General features: G+C 36.1%; 1 protein-coding gene across 3 annotated transcripts in view; it reads right to left on the bottom strand.

Moving 5' to 3' along the window:
• Positions 1 to 23060, bottom strand: part of AOAH (acyloxyacyl hydrolase) — a 210607-nt gene that overhangs the window by 169978 nt on the left and 17569 nt on the right. For 2 of the 3 annotated variants that reach the window (XM_054493687.1, XM_054493688.1), the window contains exon 2: positions 2348 to 2443. In XM_054493687.1, the coding sequence (XP_054349662.1) occupies positions 2348 to 2443 (96 nt within the window). Of the gene's footprint in view, positions 1 to 2347; positions 2444 to 23060 lie in introns of those variants that run through there. The other variant, XM_054493689.1, reaches the window with a different exon arrangement.

The following is a 23060-nucleotide window of genomic DNA, read 5'->3' as shown; positions in this document are numbered from 1 at the left end:
GGTATGTTTAAGTCCATAAGTTTATCACGATATTTTAAGGAAAAACTAATTGCTTGCTGTGAGATAACAGAAAACCAATGCATTACCTTGAAAACTGATACAAGAAAAGAATCAAGCATTTACCCTGCCTTTCCTAGATGCCTTTCCACTAAGTACTGTGGGAAAAATGTTTCTAAAATATGATGTGAGAAGCGTCCAATATGTCAATTAATAAATAAGAAATAAATAATAGATAAGAATATCACAGTTTTAAAACCCAAATAAATTAATAGATCTCATCATTGAACGTCAACAGCTGCGACCATCACCAAAAGAAAGTCCTGGCACAGTGGCTCACAACGCACCTGTCATCTCAGCGCTTTGGGAGGCCAAGATGGACAGATTACTTGAGGCCAGGAGTTAGAGACCAGCCTGGGCAACACAGAGAGACCCTGTCTCAGCAAAAAAATTTAAAATTAGCTGGCGTGATGGTGTGTGCCTGTAGTCTTAGATCCTTGGGAGGCTGAAGCAGGAGGATCTCATGAGCCCAGGAGGTCAAGGCTGCAGTGAACAGTCCAGCCTGGGTGACAGACTGAGACCTTGTCTCAAAAAAAAAAAAAAGAAGAAGAAGAAGAAAGAAAAGAAAACATGAAAGATAAAAGCACCTATGGTGGCCTCCTGATGAAAGAAAACAATATCATTTATAGGCTTGTCAAAGGAATCAGATTGGAATAGGATCAAACCTCTGATCAAGCTGTCAATTTTCAGGAAATACAGAGCACAGAGAAACTTACTCAATTATACTAAAGGAATGCAATCAACACCATCCAGACTGTGGGAAACTCTACAGGTCAAATTCCACAGCTAAGTGATAAGAAAAAGGAAGGGGTGGAAAGGAAACTTATAGATTAAAATAGACTCAAAAGACACATCAAACATTTAAATACTGGGCAAGGTTACAATATCTAGGGATGCTCACTGAGTGATAAAGCTATAAATAAAATAATTTTACCATAAAAATCAGCACATTGAACTTTTTGCAGGGGGAGGATGGGATGGAGCATGTGGATGGGACTTCATGGGAGACCATTGATCCGTTCTTTCTTGACCCAGGCTATGTTTCCTAGGGCATTCATCTTTCAGTAACTGATGAAGCTATACATTTGCTTTGCATGGTTTTCTACGTTTGTCTTGTTTTTACAAAGAAAAACCAAAAACATTACTGGCAAAACAATATTACACATTATTCATGGATCCATACAAGTGAATGTGTAAATATAAAATCTGACAAGAATGATACCCATTAAGTTCATGTGAATGGTTCCTTCTAGGGAGGTCGGGCAGAGGGGAATGGAACTGGAAGAAGGGAAAGCTGAAGTTTAGCTGCCATGTTTTAACTTCACAAAAGAAAGATGTAATTATGATGTGAATATGTTAAAATCTTAATGGTCCATTTGGGACATTCTAAACACATGTGTTTGTGTATTATCCTCTCCCAGTCTTTGTTTTTGAATTCTAAACATTTTAGCCTGTGAATGCATATTATGACTAAACGCAATAACTTCTGTGAAAAGACTTTGATGTTATTGGCACAGCATACTGTGTCAATCAAAGATACAATTGCCATTATTCCAACTATCTTACTTAACAGAAAAAATAAGGTAGGCACCCTAGATGAATTAGTTGCCATTAAGTGAATAAAAATTTGACTCTCAAAGAAGTTTATTCATTATGACTGTTCAAGTAACAGTATTCTATAATGGAAATATGATTAATATTTTATTTCTACTAATATTGAAAAACAAATATGCAACTTGCTTGAACCACCAATCAGTTTCTTCCTTTGGTGGATGTATAAGGTATTTTACTGAGATCCAGTTTAAATTAATGAAATGTTCTAGATTATTTTCCCATTTGAAATTTTGAGATCAGTTGTCCTCTCAACCCAAAGTTCTGTGTTGGTAGGGCTAGGTGTACATCTTGGTATGTGAATGTTGGTCAAGTTAACACAAAATTATTGGAAATTATTCATTATTTTGACTTCTTAGTACTTAAGGCAACGATCAGTAGGTAGGCAAATTATTATTAATGTAACACATCAAACAACAATTGGCCATTCAACATTTTATTCCCTAAGGGTCCACAGCAATTTCATTGTGCCGTGATGGAAAATGAATGTCAGGGAGAAGTTGCCTAGAGCATTTTTTTTTTTTTGGTTTTAATTTCTATGAGCCCCACAAGAATATCAACCCACAGAAATAGCATAATCAGATTCTTCTCTGTGTGGGCAGGAAGTAAAGGCAGTCATGATGACTCATGAGTGAGAGGACAAGCAGACCCTCAGCAGCATGACTCGTCCCATATTTACCAGGCAGGTAGCTGCACAGTCTCTCCATCGAGGCCTGGACCGTCGAGTTGTGAACTTGAGCAAGCTGTTCTATTACAGACACCACCAGCACACACCCTGCCAGGGAGGAGAAGAACATGTAATCAGTGTCACACAGAAAACTGAACTGGAGGGACAGGAGAAAGAAAGGGTACGTGTGTGTGTGTGTGTGTGTGTGTGTGTGTGTGTGTGTGTCCTTAAGAAGGCCAGCCTTTCCAAAACAGAGAAAGTGATGATGTTTAAATGAGATAGTGCAAGGGAAACAGCCCACATGGAGCAGAAGCTCAGTAGATATTAGCTTCTCTCCTCCCCCACTTTCTCTCCTTTCTGCAGTAGATGGCTGCAGAATAGGATTGTTCCCATCCTACACATTTGTTTGGTAGAAGGAGAATCCAGGATAAAATTTTTAATTTTGGAAAAGGGATGGAAATTGCCTGGCATTTGAAGTCGAAAGATCTAGGATTGAGTCCTGATTTACTAATCTTGAACTCACCATGTGGCCTTTCTGAACCTGGTTTCCTCCTTGCGAAGCAGGTAATATGTTTCCCATAGGGCTGCTGTGATGGTTAAATGAGATAAAAGTGAGACTGAGTGTGTCTTTGAAATCATAACGCACTGTAAAATATTATTTTACCTCACAGCTATAAAGAATACTACTTGAAAGCATACATGAACATGATAAGTGTCTAGGTGGATACTTGCATTAAGTTAGAAATATATTCCTTCTGTTACTTTGATATGTGGTAAGTGTGAATGCCTAGAGCTCCTAGGCTGACATTCCTAGAAGATTCTATAGCTTGCCTTAACTTACTGAGCAGCAGGGGAAAGCCAAACCTTTTTTTCCCCAAAGAAAAGGGACTCTTTTTTTCGTATAAACAAGTGGTTGGTCAAAGATCAGTAAGTATGTGAGAAGAAATTGTTAGATCTCATTGCAGTAAGAAGAGTGGACACTTGCTGGCAGAGGTTCATTTCTTAGGAGGCAAAGGAAGATTTATGTCCTACAAAAGATGTTCCAGGGAGCCTGGGCCAGCAATAGGCTCTTGATTGTTCATCAGTGCAAGGAGCTAGAGACCCACATTTACATACATGGTGTCATTTAAACCAAATTCCCAGCAGGATTCCTTGAGGGAAGGTGGCTGATAACGGATATGAACAATAAAATCGGACATTCCTATACATAAAGATGTTAAATCTTCTATAAAATGAGAGACTGCCAGTGAAGAAATGAGAGACTTCTACTTTCTAGATGCTGCAATGTCTGATGGTGTTTTGGCCTCGATGTTCTGTCCCCTCTCTCTGGACAAGAGAAAGTTTCACCACATCTCTGACAGTGAAATCTGGATTACCACGGTCTTCCTGGGCTCTGAGAGTACCTACTTGAGGATGCACTGATCACCATTAATTATCAAGGCTGATTGGCTGTGTTTCTAACCTAATGCATGGCACTTGAGGATTTCTTTACATTGCAATTAATTTAGTAGCTGATGCTTATCAGCACTTTATGGTCTTGGATTTTCATATATATTTGTTTTATTTAAAAAATAACTTCAAAAAATATAAACACAATGCAATCTTATTTTTTAAATTTTACGAAATACAGAGCAGTATAAGAAAAGATAATAAACATCACTCAACCCACCCAGAGAGAGATAACCAATTTCACTTTTATTATGAATATATCCAATACATTTAATACAAGTAAATATTTTTGGCATTAATAATGTACTTTTACACCCTGGTTTATGTCTCTGATAATAAATAAATTATCAGAGAGTGAAATAAATTTTAATAACTACAACTAAAAAATAATGATAAGTAATTATATTGCTATGTGATAAGAGGATGCAGTATGGTGTAGTTGAAGAGAGAGAGGCTTTGACATAAACTTGACCAGCCACTTACAAATGGTGTGACTTTGAACAAGGTACCTACCTTTCTGAAACTTTATTTCTAAGAGTTTAGAGTTAGACCATATGTTCCTCGAGGGCAGGAATGGGGTCTTACCATCTCTAACTCTGAGTTCCTGGCACAGTGCCTGTGTCAGAGAATGAAGGCAAGAGACTTTAAGTTGAGTATATATATATATATATATGTGTATATATATATATATATACACACACACACATATATACACACATATATGTGTATATGTACATGTGTATATATACACATATGTGTGTGTATATATACACACACATATGTGTATATGTATATGTGTATATGTATATGTGTATATATGTGTATATGTATATGCGTATATATACACATATGTGTATATGTATATGCGTATATATACACATATATGTGTATATGTATATGCGTATATATACACATATATGTGTATATGTATATGTGTATATATACATATATGTACATACACATATATGTGTATATGTATATGTGTATATATACATATATGTACATACACACATATGTGTGTATATGCATATGTGTATATATACATATATGTACACACACATACATGTGTATATATACATATATGCACACACACATATATGTGTATGTGTGTATATATACATATATGTACATACACATATATGTGTGTATATATACATATATGTACATACACTATATGTGTATATATACATATATGTACATACACTATATGTGTATATATACATATATGTACATACACTATATGTGTATATATACATATATGTATATATACATATATGTACATACACATATATGTGTGTATATATACATATATGTACATACACTATATGTGTATATATACATATATGTACATACACTATATGTGTATATATACATATATGTACATACACACATATATGTGTATCTATACATATATATGTGTATCTATACACACACACATATGTATGTATATATAGATATATATGAGATGAGGTCTTGCTATGTTGGCCAGGTTGGTCTTGAACTCCTGGCCTCAAGTGAAGAGCTACATGAGTTGCACTGCAGTGGTTGGTTGCTGGGGGCTCCCTAGCAAAGGGCTAATGGATGCACCTTTAATTGCTTCCCAGCTCAGTTATCTCACCCAAGTTGCTTCCTCTCTGTTCCAGTCTCCACTTGTGGACATGGCTCCACTCCTCAGTCTGGCATGAAACAACCAGTGCCCTCTCTAGAGCCAAACAGCAGCTTCTGTAGCAAGTGGTCATGATGAGCTGCTGCTCACAATCAAGGAAGAATACGGTGGAGACTGGGTTGTATGTTAGTCTGTTCATGCAGCTGTAACAAAATACCTGAGACTGTGTAATTTCTAATAATAGAAATTCATTTCTCACAGTTTTAGAGGCTGGGAAATTTAAAATCAAGGCACCAGCTGATTTGGTGTCTGGTGAGGGCTTGCTCTCTCCTTCACAGATGGCACCTCCTGCTGCATCCTCAAGTGGCTGAAGGGGCAGAAGTGCTGGAGCATTGTGTCCTGCCATGGCTTTGATGGGCCCCAGGTGAATAGAATATGATCTTTGTTCATAGGAAGCTCACAATGAACTTCCAAAAATCACATGAACTGGATGGCAAATACCAGTCAAAAGCTAGAGGAGATGTGATTTTGGAAAGACCATAACAGGTAGGAGAAGAGCAGGTGAGAGAAGAGGCACTCCCAAGAGAGAAACAAGACTTAGTGGCCTGAAACAGCCTGGTATACCACTCCATATGTTTCTCATTTTAATTAGCAGCAACTTTTCTTTCTCATTAATACCTAAAATAATATTCTTGCAATCAATGGCATAATAGACTTGATGAGATGCAAGAATTGAAAACCAACAATAGTTGGGTGCAGCAGGAATAGTGGGTGATCGTAGGGCATAAGGTGACCTTTCCTTGGAATGTGTCCTTGAGGAGTCTCCATTCCTATGACCCCAGTGATCATAAACTTTGGATGCTGTTTCCTTTCCCTGAAAATTCAACTCCATCATTAGCATTTGTTTTAATCCATGGCTTAGAAGGATAAATGCAAAGCGAATGGGGCAGCTTGAAACCAGCCTGCTTCGTTGTACTTAACATATGGGCTTTTCTTCTGAATTTTACTCAGAGAAATCCCATCAAGGACTCTTACGACAGTTGTGGCTTCTCAGCACTGCTGGCTAAAATTGGAAAATCATTAGCTAGATAAAAAGAAGCAAAAAAAAATTATCTGTCTCTGAACATTGGGTGAGTCTTACCGCTATCATCACTTTGCCCAGTGAAGAGTTATGATCATCAAAAGGACCCTGCAGGAAAGGCCATAATGGGGTTTGAAATCATGAGCACCCACGTTGGGCTCAGCTCTGATCTGGAGTCCTGCTTACTCAGCCATCTCCGCCTGTCTCCAGTGGGCGCACCTCCCCTTCCAGGTGAATTGTTAATTTCAGGTGTGCAGTGAGATGTGTTCTGAATCCTTTAGCAGCAAAAATGGAGAAATTGACTTTTCTGCAGTTTCTAATAAGAGGTTTCACTTCCTTGACAGGCTAACGAATGTTTTTCCTGGGAGAGATGCATGGGCAGAGTAATTCCTCCCATTACAGACTATTCTCTGGCTGCTAATAAAAGGCCTGGCTCTGTTAAAGTGAATTTGTCAGAGTTGCTGTTCATTTAGGAAGTGAGGAGAGGGGGCGAGAGCTATGTATTATGCTCAGTGGTCACCATCTGAAATCTCACATATGGAAAATCTCTTCTCACCTGGTATCTGAAAATAATGAGTATAATAGAAACAGACACTCCTGGTAGCACAGGAAAAGAAGCAAATGGGCCCGAATAAAAACACCTGCCAGAGGGATCATGTCTGGCCACATACCTCAGGTAGACTGCAGACTGGGCCAAGGAATCCTTTTGATGTGAAACAGGCTCTTGAAACTCTAATTATAATCATATCTATGCTGGCCGGAAATACAGCCAACTGCGGAGAGCGGTCTATTAGATTTCCCATTTGTCTGAAACCCACACTTTTTTGAAAAGCCTTGAAAGCACCTGGCAGTTGTCAGAGCCACAGTCAGCATGACTATACTTCCTTTTTGACCCCAAGTAGAAGCATGAATAATTCATCACATTGCTAGAGTGTGCCCTACGGTTTTCAAAATGTTTTTTGCATACATTATTATCTCATTTGAACTTCACAACAACTCATAGATGTAGGAATTATTACTCTCATTTTACAGATGAGCACATGGAGGCTGAGTGGGTAAGTACCTTGCCAAGTATACAGCTAGTAACAGGGGAAATTGAGACTTGAACACAGTATTTGGTGAAAAGAAAACAAGAAAGAAAGGTGTAAAAATAATCACCTAAAATGTATCTTACTGCTGGCCTTGTTTCCCTAAGATGCTAGTTACTCAGAGAGCGTGGCACACAACCCTGGTGTGAATCTCACTGCATCTTACCCTTTGTTTCTTCTGCTTCCTCCTCTTAGAGTATGGACATGGATAGAGAAAGACAAAGGAGCAGAAAGAAAGAGAATGGAAAGGAGGAAAAAGAAGGCTACCTAAGGTGCTCTGGTATAGCAGAGAGTAGAAGAATTGGGAGGTCAGAGTGACCTGGACTCAAATACTGCTTCTGTTACATATGAATTGGTGCATTTGGTAGGATTTTGGCACCCACGGAATGGAATAACAATGCCCCTTGTTTGGTATATTAGAAACAGCCACATAGTTTTTGCACTTCCTCCCATGAAGTGATGGTGTCTATATCCCAGCCCTTTGAATCTGGCATTGTGACTTGCTTTGACCAGTATGTGAAGGAAGGGACAGTGTGTCAGATTGTAACTGAGTCCTCCAAAAGCTTTCCAGCTTCCATTTTTGCCCTCTTTGACACTGCAGCCATGAGCCTGAGCCAACCTGCTGGAAAGGCCACATGACAGAAAACCGAGGTGCTTCAGCCAACAGATCATCCAGATCATTCCAGATCACCCTGCCCCTGCCATTTCATCATCTACCAGCTGAGTGCAGCTGCAGGAGTGAGCCCCAGGAGACCAACTGAAGCATTATCCAAGTGTGCCCAGCTCACAGAATCTTGGGCTCATAAATCATGGTTGTGTAAGTGTGGGGTGGTTTGTAATACAGCAAAGGCTATCTGTACATCTGGCGAAAGTGTCATGAGGCTTACGTGATACAACACATAAAATGCACATGGTGCCTGGCATGGAGCAGGCATTTAACAAACATTAGTTCCTCTGCCGTCTACTAAGGCCACCACAGGGAAGACACATCTTCTCCACGAACTCTTTAAAAAATAAAGGCACAGAAGCTCATCTTTGAAAAATATGTTGCATTATCAACAACATTTTTACTTTCATAGGGCCTTATCTTCTTTTAGTGCAGACAGCTAGTGTTTTCACTACATTTGAGTAGATTAGACTCTGGCCTAACCTAACTGCTACTTGAAACATTGTTTTTATGAGAAAATGCTCAGTGGGTTCAAAACTGCCATGTTGCCAAGAACATTGTCAACCAGAGAGGCAGTGTTTTGGGCAATTAGTGGTGAAAACAAAGGCTGAGGGCATTGATAAGTGAGCAGAGCCCAAGCAAGGCAGTGAGAAGAAATGAGCAGGCTGTGTTAAGAGACATAGGGTGACTGGTTTAGCTGATTTAGAAATAAACTAAAAATGAGAGTGAAGATGTCAAGACACATTCATCCTGTCATTTATTCAACATGTACTTTTCAGCACCTACTATGTGCCCAGAAGCTTGAAGAGACACATGTGGATAAAAGAAGTCACAGACCAGTGGGGCAAACTGATATCTAAATAAACAATCCCAGAAACCCATAAGTATTGTGATAGAGGCACCTGGTAGTTCTTTGGGGACACACTGGTGTAACCTCTCAGTGATAGCCTGTCAGAGGAACTGAGTCTTAAGGGATAGGAGGAACTCATTCATCAGAAAAAGGAGAAAAAGCTTTCCTACACTTAAAAAAGTGTAGGATTTTTTAAGAATTGGAGGTAAGAAAAAGAAGAGTTGGCCAAGGCTAAAATTCAGAGTCAGTAGGAAAGGAAGTGTGAGAGAGGTAGGAAGGGGCTAGATTGTGAAGCACCTTGAAGGCCATACTACAGACTACAGGCTTCAAGAAGTAGAGTCTAGAGTGCAGACTGTGAACTAATGGTTTTCAATGTTTTGCTCTGTATCTTCTAAAATAAATTTGAAAACCTACGAACTTACACATTTTAATGGATATCAAGAAATTATTAATGGATATCAATCTAGTTACAAAATATATAAATTTGGACAGATTGTAAATATTACAGTGGAACTGTTACAGTAACCTTCTATGTGTATCCAAAGGTATCTAAATACTATAGTGATTTCTACCTAGTCTCATCCACTTAAAAATATATGACCAAACTCTTATTTCACACTGATTAATTTTGCATCGATAATTCCTCTTCTTGAACTTTTCTGAAAAGCCCACCTCCTTGAATTCTTCTTCAACCACAGAGCTTTATCTAAATGTAATGTATTTTTAAGTTGAAATTATTTTTTTTGATCACACTATTGATCAATAAAGTCTTAGTATTGATCTCAATACTAAAAACATGTATAAAACTTAAATAAAAATTTTAATTTCCTGTGATACTTCAAGTTTGGAGTCTGGATTGAGTTTTCTTTGTTAGTAAAATTAACTTATCTAAACAATAGATTGCCAATTTGATAAACTATTATCAGATGATAAAGGTAAAATGTTATTGGAATTGCACCTCTTAATGACATTATTGAACCTTTTTAATTGGTACCTATGTCTGTTTAGAGATACTACTTATTCACGTAAAGAGACAAGGTTCAGCATCACTTTTGTTCTTCTTTTTCATTGTTAAACATGTAAGTACTGAGAAACATGCTTACTTGAATAAATAGATCAGAATTGAAGGACTTTTGATATAGCAATGTCACAGAATTCTTTGAACATCTGAGGTAAATGCCCAACATGTTGGAGTGAACTGTCATTGAAAATTATTTTAAATGATCTATAATCTGACAATTTCATGAAGTTCCCCTTCCACTTTATTGAAAGCAAAGAACTAGACACTACCTGACTTATAAAAACATGTTAAATCAATCATCTTTTACTTTCTCATTTTTTTGCAGGGGGAATATGTGAAAAAATTTATAGCAGTTACTATTTTACTTAGCAAGACCCTGTGAAAGCCTAATACACTCAGGTCCAGGTGCGGTGGCTCATGCCTGTAATCCCAGCGCTTTGGGAGGCTGAAGCAGGTAGATCACCTGAAGTCAGGAGTTTGAGACCAGCCTGCCCAACATGGCAAAACCCTGTCCCTGTTAAAAATACAAAAAATTAGCCAGGTGTCATGGCATGCATCTGTAATCCCAGCTACTTGGGAGGCTGAGGCAGGAGAATAGCTTGAATCCGGGAGGTGAAGGTTGCAGTGAGCCGAGACTGCACTCCAGCCTGGGTGACAAGAGCAAAACGCCGTCTCAAAAAAAAAACAAAAAACAAAAAACAAAAACAAACAAACAAAAAACCACTCAGAAATAATTGGATAATGAAAATATTGTCCTTTTCAATACACTCTTGTTTATATACTATATTTTAAATAAAATTCCTTTATCTTAAGGTATGCTTTATATACATTTTTGTCAAATATTGGAGCTGAGATTTACTTTATTCAAGTTATAAAAAATGTCCTCTGTATAAACCAAAATGACAAATCCATATTTTATTATTAAAGAAATTAATCAATTGATTTTTTCTCTCAGAAGAATGTAACTTCATTTTTCAACTCACTTCAATATTTGCATTCTAAGACCAATAGTTAGACATATAAAGATATAGAGAATGGATGGATAGATGATAGAAAAATGAATGAATGAGTGGATGGATAGATTGCTGGATGAATGGTTGCAAAAAGGATAGATAGATGATGGATGGAATGGATATATAGGTAAATAGATCAGGGGGAGGGGCAGAGAGAGAGAGAGAAATAATTTTACACTCTGCCCAATATTATTCTGTCTTTATACATGAACCTACTTGCTAACGTGGAAAGTTTTCAACTGAAAACAAATGCTAACTACTGCCAAAATTTTCACAATTGTTTTGTTGACTGTCTATTTAACTGTTCAAATTTCGAAAAATAACAAAAGAATAGAACAAGATCCAAAGCCCACAAATGTATACCTAGACGATTTTGAAAGAATATATACTAAAATATCAATAGTGATCATCAGGATTTGGGAATTGCGATTGATTTTATTCTTTAAAAGTACTCTTCTATATCAAAATCTCTATGAAAATGTGTTCTTTTATAATTAGAAAAAAGCAAATTCTATTTTATCAAACATAACTTATTAAATATGCTTTTTAATAGCTGCCTTCTACCTTAATACATTTTGGGAAAACATGAAATATGAAAATTTCTAGAATACCATTTTGTGTTTCAGGCTGTCTGCTAGGAGTTTTTTACAAATTCTATCTCATTTAATCTTCACAACATTCTCATGAGATTGCTTCTTTCCAGATTTCCTTAGAAATCTGAGGCTCAGAAAGGTTAAGCAATATACTTTAATCCTTTCAGATCAGTAGTGGCCAACTGGTGATTCAAATTCAGAACTATTTTACTTTAAAATTTATATTCTCCTAAGTGCCACACCACATATATTAAAACAGCATCCTTCCAAATTGAAAATTATCAATCATGTTAATTAAAACAATCATTGCTATACTAACATCTATGGGATTTGCAAGTATTGCTTCCAAGTCTGTGGCTAATCTTTTGGTTTTCTAATGATGTTTTCCAGAGAGCAAAGTGGTTAAATTGGATAAAGTACAATTTATCAACTTTTCCTTTTGGACAGTGCTAAGAATCTTTGCCTCATTCAATGTCATGGAGATCTTCTTTTAGAAGTTTTATAGTTTTAGCTCTTACCTTTAGGTCTATATTCTACTTTGAGTTCACAATTGTGTGAGATTTGAAATAAGTATCTAAGTTCTCCCTCATCCTTTTTTTACATATAGATATCCCATTATTCCATAACCATTTGTTGAAAGACTACCCTCTTGCCATTGAATTATCTGGGAAACTTGGTTGAAAATCAGTTGCCTATAAATGTACCAGTTTATTTCTGGGCTTCCTATTTTGTATCACTTGTCTGTGTCTGTCCCCACACCAATACCACACTGTATCAGTTACTGTAGTACTTACAGTAAATTTTGAAATCAGGTAGTGTAAATTCTCCAATAGCATTCTTCAAAATTGTGGCTGTTCTGGCTTCTTTTAATTTCTATATAAATTTTAGAGTCAGTTTTCCAATTTCTACAAAAAATCCTACTAGGATTTTAATTAGAATTGTGTTTAATCTATAGATCAATTTGGAGGGTGCTGCCATCTTAATACTATTGAATCATGACACATCTCTTCATTTCCATAAAGCCTCCTTTAATTTCTCTTCACAATGTTTTGTAGTTTTCAGTGTAGAGTAATTGCATTTCTGCTGTCAAACTTATTCTTAAGTATTTTTATTAATTATGAGTAAGATTGTTTCCTTAATTTTAATCCTTAAAAGTTTGGTGCTAATATAAATAAAAAATCAAGCCAGGCGCGTTGGCTCACACCTGTAATCCCAGCACTTTGGGAGGCTGAGTCGGGTGGATCATGAGGTCAGGAGTTCAAGACCAGCCTGGCCAACATGGTGAAACCTCGTCTCTACTAAAAATACAAAAATTAACTGGGCATGGTGGTGCATGCCTGTAATCCCAGCTACTCGGGAGGCTGAGGCAGGAGAATTGCTTGAACCGAGACCGGGAGGCGGAGGCTGCAGTGAGCCGAGATCATGCCACTGTACTCCAGCCTGGACTACAGAGCGAGGCTACGTCTCCAGAAAAAAAAAATCAATTTTTGTATATTAATTTTGAATCCTGCTAAACTTGCTTATCAGTTCTAGTAGTTTTTTTTTGTAGATATCTTAGGATTTTTTTATATTTAGGATTATGTTGTCTGAAAATACAGTTTTACTTACTCCTTTCCAATCTGCATGCCTTTATTATTTTTCTTTTTTTAATTAAACTGAATAGAATCTTCAGTACAATGTTGACTAGAAGTGGTGAGAATGGACATTTCTACCTTCCTCCTAATCTTAGGAGGTAAGCATTCAGTCTGCTATCATTAGATACAAAAAGTCACAAGTAGGGTTTTCATAGATGTCCTTTATCAGGTTGAGGAAGTCACCTTTTCTTTCGTAATTTGTTGAGAGATTTTAACATAAATGGGTGACAAATTTTTTCAAATAATTTTACTACTTCTATTGGGCTGACAATGTAATTGTGGCCTCTATTATACTAATTTGGTGCATTCCATTAATTGCTTTTCAGATGTTGAATAAGCATGCATTCTTAGGATAGACTTTACTTGGTCATGGTATATTATTCATGTTACACGTTGCTGGATTCAGTTTGTCAGTATTTTGTTAAGGGTTTTTGCATCTGTTTATAAAAGTTTGTTATTTTCTTTCCTTGTGATGTCTCTGTCTGGATTTACATGACAGAAAAACATAAAATAAAGTGAAATGTGTTTCTTCCTCCTCTATTTTATGAAAGAAATTGTGTTGGATTGGCATTATTTCTACTTTAAGTACCTCATAGAGTTTACTAGTGAAGCCATCTAGGCTTGGGATTTTCTGTACCTGGTTGAATAGTGCCCTAAAATTCATGCCCTTCTTGGGACTTCAGAATGTGCTTCATATAAAATAGGGTTCTTGTAGATGTATTAGTTAAGATGAAGTAATACTAGGATAGAGTGGCCCTTAATCCAAAATGACCAGTGTTCTTCTAAGAAGAGAGAACCACATTCAGAGAGGAGAATGCCACTTGAAGACAAACACACAGAGGGAAAATGGCCAGGGGATGATGTGGGTAGGACTGGAGTTACGCAGCTGTAAGACAAGGAATGTGAAGGATTGCTGGCAACCACCAGAGGCTAGGAGAAAGTGGTGGACACCTAAGTGCAGACTTCTAGCTTTCAGAATTGTAAGAGGATAAGTTCTTGTTATTTTCAGCCACCTAATTTATGGTAATGTTTTTATAGCATCCCTAGGAAATGAACACAATTTCTAATTATGAATTCCATTTCTTACTTGGTATAGGTCTATTCACATTTTCTACTTTTTCTTAAATCATGTCTCCTTTCAGAATTTGTGTATTTTATCTAAACTCTCCCTCTACCTTCTTGGCACAAAATTGTTTATGATCCTTCCTTATGATCCTTTTAATTTCCTTTGGGTCTACAGTGATGTCCCCTCTTGTTTTATTCTTGATTTTGATGATAGCTTTATCTCTCCCTTTTAAATGATCTAGCTAAAGGTTTATCAATTTTATTGATCATTTAAAAAGGACTATATTTTGGTTTCATCAATTCTCTCTATTGCATTCCTGTTTTTTATTTTACCATTTTCTGCTCTGATCTTTATTATTTCCTTCCTTCTACTCAGTTTGGCTTTGGATTCTTAATTTTCTGGCTTCTTGAGGTGGAAACTTATATTATTAATTTTAGATTCTTTTTAATATAAGTGTTTAAAGTTATAAATTTTTCCATAAGCACTGCTTTAGCTGCATTCAATAGATTTTAATATATTATGTTTTCATTTTCACTTAGACCAAACTATTTTCTAATTTTCAAATAATTTTGCTATTTTTTATTGACACGTAATAGATATATATATTTTCAGGGCACCTGTGATTATTAATACAATCATATAATGTTTAAAGATCAAATCAGTGTAATTGGGATACCTATCATCTTAAAAATTTGTCATTTATTTATGCTAGAAACATTTGAATCATTCTCTTCTAACTATTTTGAAATGCACAATAGGTTATTGTAAACTCTAGTCACTCTACTAATCTATTGAACACTGGGTATTATTTCTTCTCTCTAGGTATGCATTTGTACCCATTAACCAACCTCTCCTCATTCTCCCCTCCCCCTATTCTTCCTGGCCTCTGCTAACCACTGCTACTCTATCTTTATGAGATCCATTTTTTTAATCCCACATATATGAGTGAGAATATGCAATATTTGTCCTTTTGTGCTTGGCTTATTTTACGTAATACAGTAACCTCCAGTTGCATCCATGTTGCTGCAAATGACAGGATTTCATTCTTTACTGCGGCGGAATAATATTCCATTGTGTATCGTACCATATTTTCTTTATCTGTTCATCCATTGCTGGGCACTGAGGTTGAGTTCATATTTTGGCTATTGTAAACAGTGCTGCAGTAAACATGGGAGTGCAGATACTGCTTCAATATATTGACTTTCTTTCTTTCCGATATAAATACAGCAGTGGAATTGCTGGATCGTACGGTAGTTCTATTTTCAGTTTTTTGAGGAACTTCCCTACTGTTTTCCACAGTGGCTGCACTAATTTACATTCCCACCAGCAAGGGTTCCCTTTTCTCCACATCCTTGCTAGCATGCATTATTCCCTGTCTTTTTAACTGAGGTGAGATCATATCTCATTGTAGTTTTGATTTGCATTTTTCTAATGATTAGTGATGTTGAGAATGTTTTTCATCTATTTGCTGCCCATGTGTATGTCTTTTTTGAGAAATGTCTAGTCAAACCATTTGCCCATTTTTAAATTGGATTATTTTGGTTATTTATTTTATTTTTTTGCTATTGAGCTATTTGAGCTCCTTATATATTCTTGTTATTAATCTCTTGTTGGATGGATAATTTGCAAATATTTTCTCCCATTCTGTGGGTTATGGCCTCACTTTGTTTATTGTTTCTTTGCTGTGCAGAAAGCTTTTAGCTTGATGTTATCTCATTTGTCTAATTTTCTTTGTGTTTTCTGTGCTTTTGAAGTCTTACACACAAAAATTCTTTGCTCAGACCAATGTCCTGGAGTTCTCTCCCAATGTTTTCTTCTAGTAGTTTTGTAGTTTCGTGTCTTAGATTTAAGTTTTTAATCCATTTTGATTTGATTTTTGTGTATGGTAAGAGACAAAGGTCTAGTTTCATTCTTATGCACATGGATATTCAGTTTTCCCGCACCGTATATTGAAGAGACTGTTCTTTCCCGGTTGTATGTACCTGGTGTCTTTGTCAAAAAATGAAATTGGCTGTAAATGCATGGATTTATATTTATTTTCTAATTTTCCTTTGATTTCTTCTTTTTCTCATTTTTATCTTTCTTTTAAAAAACATTTGTATACATGTAAGGGGTATAAGGGCAGTTTTATTACATGGATATATTGTGTAGTGGTAATGTCTGGGCTTTTTGTGTAACCATCACCCAAATAGTGTACATTGTACCCGTTAAGTAATTTCTCTTTCCTCACTCCCTTCCCTTCCTTCACTTCATCAGTCATAATTATTCCACACTCTATGTTCATGTGTATACAGTATTTAGCTTCTGCTTATATGTGAGAATGTCTAATATCTGACTTTCTGTTTCTGAGTTGTTTCACTTAAGATAATGGCCTCCAGTTCCATCCATTTTGTTGCAAAAGACATGATTTCATTCTTTTTTAAGGCTGAATAGAATTTTATTGTATATTTATACACATATATACACACCATACTTTATCCAATGATCCATTGATGGACAATTAATTCCATATCTTTGCTATTGTGAATAGTGCTGCAATAAACATAAACATATGAGCAGGTGTCTTCTGATACAATGATTTCTTTTCCTTTGGGTAGATGCCCAGTAGTGGGATTGATGGGTTGAATAGTAGTTCTATTTTTAGTTTTTTGAGAAATCTTCACTGTATTTTCCACAGAGGTTGTACTAATTTGCATTCCCACCAACAGTGTATAAGCCTTCCCTTTCTTCTACATCCTTTCAACATCTGTTATGTTTTGACTTTTTAACAATAGCCATTCTAACTGGCATAAGATGATATCTCATTGTGGTTTTAATTTGCATTTCTCTGAAGATTAGTGATGTTGAACATTTTTTAATATGCTTGTTGGCCATTTGTATGTCTTATTTTGAAAAATGTCTATTCATGTCCTTTGCCTACTATTTAATGGAGTTATTTAGGGCTATTTTGTTTAATTGTCAGAGTCTTTTAAAAAATTTTTTTAAGGAGGTGTGTTGTATTACTTCCACCTATTGTGGTATTTCCAAACTTTTTTCTATTGTTGATTTCTAATTTAATTTGAGAAATATTTATTTGATTTCAATTTTTAAAAATGAATTGATAATTTTCAACTCTATTGTTGCATTGTCTGTTTTTCTTTTCAACTTTTTCAGTATTTGGGGGCTTTTAAATTAAGTTCATATACATAATTAATATTGACAATTATATATAAATATAATAATTATAATAATTATTATTTCTTACCTGATATAATAGCGCCTTTTTCATTATGAAATATACCTTTTTGTTTTAGGGATTATTCTACATCTTAAAGTGCATTTTTCTGGTACTAATATATTTATCCCTATTCTCTTACAGTTACTATTTTTATGATATATGTTTTTCCATCCTTTTATTTTCAACCTATTGTGTGTTTGAGTCTAAAAGTTGTCTCTAGCAGACAGAGTATACTTAGATGTTGCCTTTTAAAATCTAGTATAACCATGTTGTTGTTGATTGAAGTGTGCAGTTCATTCACATATAATGTCATTTTCATATGGCAGCTATTTTTGGACATCTTGGGTTGCTTTTTTGCTCTTCTTGTTTACTATATTTTTTGTGGGAAACAAGTATTTTTTGCACTATTTTACTTCCTCTCATAACTGTTTTTAGTAATTTCTTATTTAGATGTTCGTATTTCCAGTGGTTACTGAGATTACAATGTGCATCTTTACCTTATCATAATGTACTTTAAGTTAGTACTGATTTAATTGTGGTAAGATTTCACAACTTTGCTTTAATATTGCTCTATCCTCACCTTGTATTTGGGCTATTTTTGTCATACATTTTATAAGTGTTATAAATACAAAATACAGTCGTATAATTATTGCTTTAAACAAATTTTTATTTTAAAGTAAATTAAGAGAAGTGTTTGTGTGTGTGTGCATATACATATATACTGTTATTTTATATTTATCTACATATTTACATTCCTAGTGCTTTTCATTCCTTCCTGTGGATGCAAGTTACCATGTGGTGTTATTTTCTTTCTGTCTGAAGGACTTCTTTTTTACCATTTCTTGTGTGGCATGTCTGCCAGCACTGAGTCTTCTCAGTTTGGTTTATCTGGGAATGTGTTTATTTCACCTTCATTCTTGAATAATGTTTTAACTGGATTCAGAACTCTTGGTTGATAACTTCTTCTTCCTCTGAGCATTTTAAGTATGGGTATATCTTGGAGATATTCAGTTCCAGACCACCACAATAAAGCAAATAACTCAATAGTCACATGAAATTTTGGTTTCCAAGTACATATAAGAGTTTTACTTATGCCATACTGTAGTCTTTTAAATGTGCACTAGCATTATGTCTTAAAAACAATGTACATATCTTAATTTTAAAAAGACTTTACAAGTAAAACTTGCTAGAGATCATCTGAGCTTTCAGCAAGTCATAATCTTTTTGCAGGTGGAGGGTCTTGCCTCAATGTTGTTGGTTGTTGACTGATCAGGAATTGCTGAAGGTAGGGGTGGCTGTGGCAATTTCTTAAAATAAGACAATGAAGTTTGCCACATTGACTCTCCCTTTCATGGAAGATTTCTCTGTAGGAGGCAATGCTGTTTGATAGCATTTACCCAAGTAGAACTTTTCAAAATTGGAGTCAGTCCTCTAAAACCCTGCTGCTGCTTTATCAACTAAGTTTATGAAACATTCTAAATCCTTTGTCATCATTTCAGCAATGTTCACAGCTTCTTCAGAGTAGATTTCACTTCAAAAAACCTCTTTATTTGCTTAGCCATAAGAAGCAATTCCTCATCCATTCAGATTTTATCATGAGATTGCAGCAATTCAGTCACATTTTCAGACTTCACTTCTAATTCGAGTTCTCTTGCCATTTATATCACATCTGCAGTTTCACCACTGAAGTCTTAAACCCCTCAAAATCATTCTTGAGGGTTGGAATCAACGTTTGCCAAACTCCTCTTAATGCTGATATTTTGACCTCCTCCCATGAATGTTCCTCATGGCATCTAAAATGGTAAATCCTTTCCAGAAGGTTTTCAATTTACTTTTCCCAGATTCATCAGAGGAATAAGTGCCTATGGCAGCTATAACTTTATGTAATGTATTTTTTTTTCCTTTTTTAAATTATACTTTAAGTTCTGGGATACATATGCAGAACGTGCAGGTTTGTTACATGGGTATACACACGCCATGGTGATTTGCTGCACCCATCAACCCGTCATCTACATTCGGTATTTCTCCTAATGATATCCCTCCCCTTGCCCCCCACCCGCCTACAGGCCCTGGTGTGTGATGTTCCCCTCCCTGTGCCCATGTGTTCTCATTGTTCAGCTCCCACTTATGAGTGAGAACATGTGGTGTTTGGTTTTCTGTTCCTGTGTTAGTTTGCTGAGAATGAGGGTTTCCAGCTTCATCCATGTCCCTGCAAATGACATGAAGTCATTGGTTTCAAGTCTTTGCTACTGTGAACAGTGCTGCAATAAATGTACGTGTGCATGTGTCTTTATAGTAGAATGATTTATAATTTTTTGGGTATATACCTAGTAATGGGATTGCTGAGTTGAATGTTATTTATAGTTTTAGATCCTTGAGGAATCACCACACTGTCTCCCACAATGGTTGTACTAATTTACACTCCCACCAACAGTGTAAAAGCGTTCGTATTTCTCCACATCTTCTCCAGCATCGGTTGTTTCCTGACTTTTTAATGATCACCATTCTAACTGGATGCAAGTTACCATGTAGTGTTATTTTCTTTCTGTCTGAAGGTGTGAGATGGTATCTCATTGTGGTTTTGATTTGCATTTCTCTAATGACCAGTGATGATGAGGTTTTTTTTTCACGTTTGTTGGCCGCATAAATGTCTTCTTTTGAAAAGTGTCTGTTCACATCCTTCGCCCACTTTTTGATGGGGTTGTTTGGTTTTTTCTTGTACATTTGTTTCAGTTCCTTGTAGATTCTGGATGTTAGCCTTTTGTCAGATGGATAGATTGCAAACATTTTCTCCCATTCTGTAGGTTGCCTGTTCACTCTGATGATAGTTTCTCTTGCTGTGCAGAAGCTCTTTAGTTTATAACACCTCTATGCAAATAAACTAGAAAATCTAGAAGAAATGCATAAATTCCTTGACACATACACCCTCCCAGAACTAAACCATGAAGAAGTCAAATCCTTGAATAGACCAATAACAAGTTCTGAAATTGAAGCAGTAATTAATAGCCTAGCAACCAAAAAAAGCCCAGGACCAGATGGATTCACAGCAAATTCTACCAGAGATACAAAGAGAAGGAGTTGGTACCATTCCTTCTGAAACTCTTCCAAACAATAGAAAAAGAAGGACTCCTCCCTAACTCATTTTATGAGGCCAGCATCATCCTGATACCAAAACCTGGCAGTGACACAACAAAGAAAGAAAATTTCAGGCCAATATCCTTGATGAACATCAATGCAAAAATCCTCAATAAAATACTGGCAAACTGAATCCAGCAGCACATTAAAAAGTGTATCCACTATGAGCAAGTCAGCTTCATCCCTGGGATGCAAGGCTGGTTCAACATATGCAAATCACTAAATGTAATCCATCACATAAACAGAACCAATGACAAAAACCACATGATTATCTCAAAAGATATAGAAAAGGCCTTCAATAAAATTCAACACCCCTTCATGCTAAAAACACTCAATAAATTAGGTATTGATGGAGCATATATCAAAATAATAAGAGCTATTTATGACAAACCCACAGCCAATATCATACTGAATGGGCAAAAGCTAGAAGCATTCCCTTTGAAAACTGGCACAAGACAATGATGTGCTCTCTCACCACTCCTATTCAACATGGTATGGGAAGTTCTGGCCAATGCAATCAGGCAAGAGAAATAGGTACTCAAACAGAAAGAGAGAAAGTCAAATTATCTCTGTTTGCAGATGACATGATTGTATATTTAGAAAACCCCATCGTCTCAGCCCAAAAACTCCTTAAGCTGATAAGCAACTTCAGCAAAGTCTCAGGATACAAAATCAATGTGCAGAAATCACAAGCATTCCAATACACCAATAATAGACAAACAGAGAGCCAAATCATGAGCAAACTCCCATTCACAATTGCTACAAAGAGAATAAAATATCTAGGAATACAACTTACAAGGGATGTGAAGGGCCTCTTCAAGTAGAAATACAAACCATTGCTCAAGGAAATAAGAGAGGACACAAACAAATGGAAGAACATTCCATGCTCATGGATAGGAAGAATCAATATCGTGAAAATGGCCATACTGCCCAAAGTAATTTATATATTCAATGCTATTCCCCTCAAGCAACCATTGACTTTCTTCACAGAATTAGAAAAAAACTACTTTAAATTTCATATGGAACCAAAAAAGAGCCCGTATATCCAAGACAATCCTAAGCAAAAAGAACAAAGCTTGAGGCATCACGCTACCTGACTTCAAACTATACTACAAGGCTATAGGGCTACAGTAACCAAAAGGCTACAGTAACCAAAACAGCATGGTACCGGTACCAAAACAGATATATAGACCAATGGAACAGAACAGAGGCCTCAGAAATAACAGCACACATCTACAACCATCTGATCTTCGACAAGCCTGAGAAAAACAAGCAATGAGGAAAGGATTCCCTATTTAATAAATAGTGTTGGGAAAACTGGCTAGCCATATGTAGAAAACTGAAAATGAACCCCTTCCTTACACCTTATACAAAAATTAACTCAAGATGGATTAAACATAAGACCTAAAACCATAAAAACCCTAGAAGAAAACCTAGGCAAGACCATTCAAGACATAGGCATGTGCAAAGACTTCATTACTAAAACACCAAAAGCAATGGCAACAAAAGCCAAAACTGACACATGGGATCTAATTAAAAATGTATTTCTTACATAATAAGACTTGAAAGTCAAAATGACTTCTTGATTCATGAGCTACAGAATAGATGCTGTGTTAGAGACATGAAAATAACATTAATCTCCTTGTACCTCTTCATCAGCGCTCTTGGATGACCAGGTGCAGTGTCAATGAGCAGTAATATTCTGAAATAAATCTTTTTTATGAGCAGTAGGTCTCCACAGTGAGCTCAAAATATACAGTAAACCAGACACAAACAAATTTGCCGTTATCCTAGTTTTATTGTTCCATTTCTAGAGTACAAGCAGAGTAGATTTAGCAAAATTCCTAAGGGCCCTAGGATTTTCATTATGGTAAACAAGCATTTGCTTTGACTTAAAGTCACCAGCTGCATTAGTCCCTAACAAGAGACAGCTTGTCCTTTGGAGCTTTGCAGCTGGGTATTGACTTCTCCCCTCTAGCTATGAAAGTCATATAGATGACATCTTCTAATAGAAGGCTATTTTGTCTACATTAACAATCATTTGCTTAGTACAGCCACCTTCATCAATGATCTTAGCTAGATTTTTTGGATAACTTGCTGTAGCTTCTACATCAGCATGTGTTCCTTCACCTTGCACTTTTATGTTATGGAGATAGCTTCTTTCCTTAAACCTCTGATAGTTTTATACTTTTTTTTCCAGCTTCCTCACCTCTCCTAGCCTTCATAGAACTGAAGAGAGCTAGGGTCTTGCTCTGGATTAGGCTTTGGCTTAGGGGAATAGCATGAGTGGTTTGATATTCTATCT

Source organism: Pongo pygmaeus, chromosome 6 (genome assembly GCF_028885625.2).
Source record: "Pongo pygmaeus isolate AG05252 chromosome 6, NHGRI_mPonPyg2-v2.0_pri, whole genome shotgun sequence".
Lineage (NCBI taxonomy): Eukaryota > Metazoa > Chordata > Mammalia > Primates > Hominidae > Pongo > Pongo pygmaeus.
The sequence above is the reverse complement of the archived record's forward strand: the minus strand, read 5'-3'. Positions and strand labels throughout refer to the sequence as shown.